Source organism: Cinclus cinclus, chromosome 8, assembly GCF_963662255.1.
Source record: "Cinclus cinclus chromosome 8, bCinCin1.1, whole genome shotgun sequence".
Lineage (NCBI taxonomy): Eukaryota > Metazoa > Chordata > Aves > Passeriformes > Cinclidae > Cinclus > Cinclus cinclus.
The window spans coordinates 27,432,676-27,438,187 of NC_085053.1; the positions used below are offsets into that span (position 1 = coordinate 27,432,676).

The window sequence follows — 5,512 nt, forward strand, 5'->3', positions numbered from 1 at the left end:
TATTCCTTGTAGCAGTAAGGCCCATAGTGCATTAGGCAATTTTAGTCTTGGCAGTTAAGTAAGTGTTAAAACTTTGCATTTCACCACATATAAGTGCAGGCAGGTCTTTCATTACCCTTGTGTGTATTGATCACACAGTGATCTACTAAGAAATACACTGAGAGTGCTGAATTTTAATCTAGGCTGAGGTGGACCAGATAGCAACAGGCTCCCGGCCCACCGCACTGTTTACAAAACAGATGGAGGAGGAAAGAATATAAACTTACTTTGCCCTCTTTTAGGCCTAATCCTCAAATGTGATGAGGGACTGATAAAAAGGTTCATCTGAAAGTGCTCCTCATCTCCTTGTGAAGCTAACTGGCACTAAACCCCACCTTGCTTGGCAGATTCTGCGAGTGGACAGCCACCAGTAAAATATTGGCATGAGAGGAACAACCCAACCCACGGTGCCCACTGACCCAGCAGTGCCAGTGCTCAGGAACACAGAATGTCACCCTGAGAGAGAACACACAACTGCACTTCTGAATGTCTGTGTGTGCACATGAGGCCAGGGTGGAGCAGACCGTCACTCAGCTGTGTTTAATTAACATAGTATTTTATGTAATGTATTTATTTTTTACGTAATTAGGTGATTAAGCAAAATGCTTGCTAGTAACATCTCTTCCATAACCCAGTGCTGCTGAGAGTTAAACATGCACCTTTGCAGGTAATTAATCTCCTTGCCCTGCTTATTTTGCTAGTTGGCACTTGCTAAATCCCTGTAAAACCACACCCAGCAGTGCTGTGTATTATCCCTCTGCTGTCTATTCCTACATATGGTCAAAATCAACTTACCTTCCGGGTTGCTGACATCAGCAAAATGTACTCTTGGCAAACTTGGGAATCCTCCTAGTAACCCTTTGTTTGGTTGGTGTTGTTACAGTTGTATTCCTCTGACAGCAGCAAACACCCTCCAAACGGTGCCTACCTGGACAGTGCTTGGGATATGGAAGGACTCTACTAAATTAGCATATTTTAAACATTAAAACAACCCCTTGTGTGATAAAACATGTGTAGATGGGAGCAAAAAGCTAGAGGATGGTACTTGTTTGCTTCCTGTAAGGAACTAACCCACGGTAGTTGTAAGTTTCAGAGTATAATTTTGATAACAGTCAAAGTGTGTGTGTATAAATATATCTACATAGAGCTATCTAGTCATTCTGTGAAGTGACCTTAACCAACACTACCACTTCAATTAGAATTAGACTTATTCCAATTTAAAGGGAAAAAAAAAAAAGACTTTTTTTTTTTAAACGCCTGCTTGAGAATAATGATTTCTAATATTTTCTGGCAGTATTTTGCTGTCATCTATTTTCTCTTAGCTGTTTGGCTCCAAATAGCAAACAGGAAAACATCTGGTCTCCTTCAAATGGGTTTATTAAACAAAATTAATTGGGTGCAGTGTTTAAAATCCTAGTAGCAAAGCTGGTTCCCACCCCCTCAAGTAAAGTAACATGTTTCTGAGATATACCTGTGTATAGTCATTGTACTAAGAATCAGGATCGTTTTGTAAAAAATACCTGGGAAGTGCCTGAGAAGTTGCTATTTTCAGCAAATTGCTGGAAACAAGCAACAGGAGTTGCTGTTTTTCAACAAGTTGCTATTTTCATTTCCCACTAGGTTCAGTTTTCCCAGCCTTTCTATTGCCAAGAAGGTTAGAATCCAGAGTAATACCCAAAAGGGAAACTATTGAGAGGCAGGGGAAGGGTTTTAAACTTACTTTACTGTTGACAGCAGCATTGCCATAAATATTAACAGACAAGAATCACCTCCTACCTGAGAAAACACAGGGATAAAGGTGAATATTTTTATTTTTGAAGCCTACAGCATAATTTTTTTAATACAACCACCTGCCTTATCTTCTTGAGGGCATTAATTTAATAAAAAGCATGTCAGATCAAGTAGCCAGTTGTTCCAGTTATGGAACAATTTCATTCCCTGCCTTTCCACCCCTCCACAACCCTGCCTGAAGTCAGATGTCTAAGCTGGGCCCCAAGAACGCGGCAGGCGAGGCAGGCAGGCTGCAGCTGGGGACTACAACTACAGGACAAACCCAAAAGTTGTATGAGTTTAGTGAGCACGATCTGGCTTCTTCCTTCCCCTCCTGACAACTGCTCCAGGATATGTCTGGAGTTACAGAGTAAGTTCAGCATAATCCCTACCCTTCAGAGTGCAGCTCAAAGGGCATTTTCCCAACTTAGGTGCTAGTCAGAAAAAAAAAAAGTGTGAGGGGAAAATACATTTTAATTATTTTATTTTTCTTAAATATAATAGAACCTTCTAGATTTTTTCCAGAAACAGAAACATTAAAAAATTATACTTTATTACAAATGGTAAACTCAGAGTGCTAAAAAAAAGCCTCTTATTTACAAACAATACTGGGCAGTGCCCAAATAAACAACATAAAAATAACTTACAAAGTCATGAAGTAGTTTATTGACATTAATCAACTTTCATAAAATAAAATAAAAAAAGATATGTACATACACAATTTACTTGAAGGCAGGCAGAACAGTTTGTTTTTTTTTTTTTTGTTTATCAGCCTCCCACAAACCTCCCTCCCACTTTGTTTTTTCTTAATGAATACTACATAAAGCAATCTACAGTTTCTATTGCAGTTTAACCTTTAATACTGAATGATCATCGAATGTTAGGTCCATGCAGGTCTTGGTCAATGTTAAACGAAGATCTGACATCTCATCCGAGCAGGAACAGCACTTCCCGGAGCAGCGCCGGCCGCTGCACTCCCGGCTCCGGCTGAAGGCTTTGCCAGTCTTTCCACACATGCGCTTTGCGGAGCACAGGCAGAACTCAGCCTCCCAGCTTTTGCCATTAGCTTTATGCCTCTGCCACTTTGGATTTTTCCCGTTTTAGTTGTACCACAACACACAGTTCTCGCTGAAGAGTCTCTTCAAAACGTCTGCAACTGCTGTGTGAGCATGAGCTGGCACCCGCTGTTGACGTGGTTCATGACCTTCTGCTTAAGCTGTGCAACCTGTTCTCTGAGCATGTTGGCAGTGGATGCCAGCTCTGAGTTCTGGGCTTTCAAAGTTTTCACTTTTTCTTCCAACCGGGCAATCCTTTCCAACTTCCTTTTCCGGCATTTGGACGCCGCGATTCTGTTCCTCATGCGCTTTCTCTCGGCTTTGATTCTCTCCTGTGACTCCATGTCAATGGGGGACAGGGGAGGAGTTTCCCCCGGCATTTCAGGTACAGTCTGCGGCTCCTCTTTCAGAGCCTGGAGCCGGGGATGCTGCACGGGCATCTGGGGGTTTATGTGATGCTGGGGCGCGTATCCCATGCTGTTGGCGTTGTAGTTGGGCGCGGAGCTGAGCGCGTTGGGGTTGAAGTTGCTGAGGTTGGCGTACACCGGGGGCTCGCTGTGCAAACTAGTGTTGAAGCTGGTGCTGCCGGCCATGGAAGACACAGGTGCCATCCCGCTGGTGACAGGTTGAGCCGCCGAGGTGACGCTGGGCAGCGTGTTCTGGTTGTGCAGCTCCGCCAGAGCTCTCACGAAGCCCTCGGCGAACCCCTCCTGCTCGTCGGTGACATTCTTGGGGCACAGGAACTGCGTCGGGGTCGGCGTGGTGGTGATCAGCCCGTTGCTGGACTGGATGATGAGCCGCTCCAGCTCGGGCGAGGCCAGTTTGAGGAGCCCCACGTCGGGGGAGGTGAGGATGTCGGCGTTCTTGTTCCTCAGGTGCGGCTTCAGGTTGCTGGAGGGGTCGGACAGGTTCAGCGTCATGTTCTGCTTCAGCACCTTGGCGTTATTGTATCCGTATCCGCCGCTCTCCGGCGGCGCGAAGCCGGCGCTCAGCGCATCCTCGTAGAAAGTAGGCTCCATCTTTGCACTCATAGAACAGAGTCCGGGGAGGGGAAGCTGCCCGGCCGCCACTCAGCTCCCCGCGGGCACCCCGACCCTCCCGGGGAAGGGGAACGCGGAGCCGAGGAAGGAGAAACGCGGAGCCTTACTGGATCGCTGCTGCCGCCGCCGCGCTGAGAGCCCGCCCGGCCTGGCGGGGCGCCTCGCCGCCCTCCTCCTCCGTGTGCCGGCGGTGCCGGGACGCCGCTCCGCCGCCACAAGTACTTTCCCTGCCCGGCTCCGCGCTACTCCCGCTCCACCGTCCCGGAGCCCGCACTCAGACGCGCTCGTTTCGCTCCCGCCCGCCCCGCGCTCTGCGCCCGCTCCCGCCGTGCAGCCCTTCACTTATCAGCGGCCGCGAGCCCGCTAAAAATAGCGCATGATGTCACCCCGCGCGCTCCCCATTGGCTGCCTCCGCCCCGTCCCCGGGGGGGCGGGGCCAGGGCCCGGCGCGCGGACCCGGCCCGGGTCGCCATGGTCACCCCCCCTCAGAAGCTTCTTGAGCGCGCGGGGCCTTGTGGGATGACGTAATGCCGGGGGGGGCGCGCGCGGGGCAGTGTGGGCTGACGTCTTTGTTTTTCAAATATCTGGTTACCGCGTCCCGCGCGCGCGGCGTTGGCCGCCGGGGCCGCCCGGTCGCCTCCTCGGCGGGCACCGAACCGAGCGCGGCGGGTCCGCGTTCGGCCCCGGCCCGCCGCCGCTGTGCTCGCGCCTCGCCTCGTTTATTTGTTTGTGCGCTCGCTCGTTTGTTTGTTTGCTTGGCGGCCGCCGCCTCCGCCGGGTTTCGGGCTGTGGTGTGTTCCCCCCCCCCCCCCGCACCCCCCTTCGCCGCTCCTCCCTCCCCCGGCGGTGGTTCGGCCCTTCAGGTGGCGCTCCCGGGGAGCCCCACGTGGTTTCCCCGTCCCGCCGCCCCCGCGGCTTCCAGGCAGCGCCGGGGGCGGCACCGGGGGCAGCCCGCGCTCCCCGCCCCGGGCTGGGCCCCCGCGGGGCCCGCGCTCGCCCGCCCAGCCCGGCGGGAGCCGCGGGTCTCGGCCGCGGGTGTTCGCGTACGCCCCCACCACCTCCGCCCCCCGGAGCGGCTTTGCCTTTACAGAGTCGGGACGTCAGTTCCCGGACTCGGGAATAAACGGGAGAATACAGAGGGGAAATAAAACCCGACAGGAAAAAGCCGGGCTGCGGATGGGTTTCTCTGGACTCGTCCTCCAGGGGGAGGGGACAGCGACGGCCTAATTTTAGACAGTGTCCCAGTATTGCTGTGGAAGTGCAGGTTAGTCGGGAGGGAAAATAAGGGCTGGAGCCGGAGGATCGCGGTGGAGGAGAAAAGTCTCTGCTGGCATGTTCCCCTCGGAGCAACAGATGGGAGCTGTCTGGTTCGCTGGAGCTGCCCTGTGCGAGCGGCGTTCCAGGGCAGAGCGCTGATAAAAGGGATTCGTTTTCCTTACCTTGCCTCGCACACACCCTTCTCTCGGGGTGATGAGGATTTGGGACTGCTGACAGGCAGCTACCCCAAATAATAAAGTGTAGCAGCTATTTGAGGACAGACGGTGACAATACGGGGTGGCACAGGGACTGCAAACTACTTGTGTGTTTGATTGCCAGCCGTGCAACAAG

The 5,512-nt window shown here is 52.0% G+C and overlaps 1 protein-coding gene across 1 annotated transcript; it reads right to left on the reverse strand.

Annotated features, from left to right (window-relative positions):
• Positions 1-2,057: 2,057 nt before the first annotated feature.
• On the reverse strand, positions 2,058-4,183 carry JUN (Jun proto-oncogene, AP-1 transcription factor subunit). The gene has a single exon (XM_062497365.1). It carries the CDS (start codon positions 3,893-3,895, stop codon positions 2,951-2,953), a length of 945 nt encoding a protein of 314 aa, XP_062353349.1. The 5' UTR covers positions 3,896-4,183; the 3' UTR covers positions 2,058-2,950.
• Between the last annotated feature and the right edge of the window lie 1,329 nt (positions 4,184-5,512).

Excerpts from the sequence above, each read along its gene's own strand:
- JUN (XM_062497365.1), bottom strand. The coding sequence starts at position 3,895 with ATGAGTGCAAAGATGGAGCCTACTTTCTACGAGGATGCGCTGAGCGCC.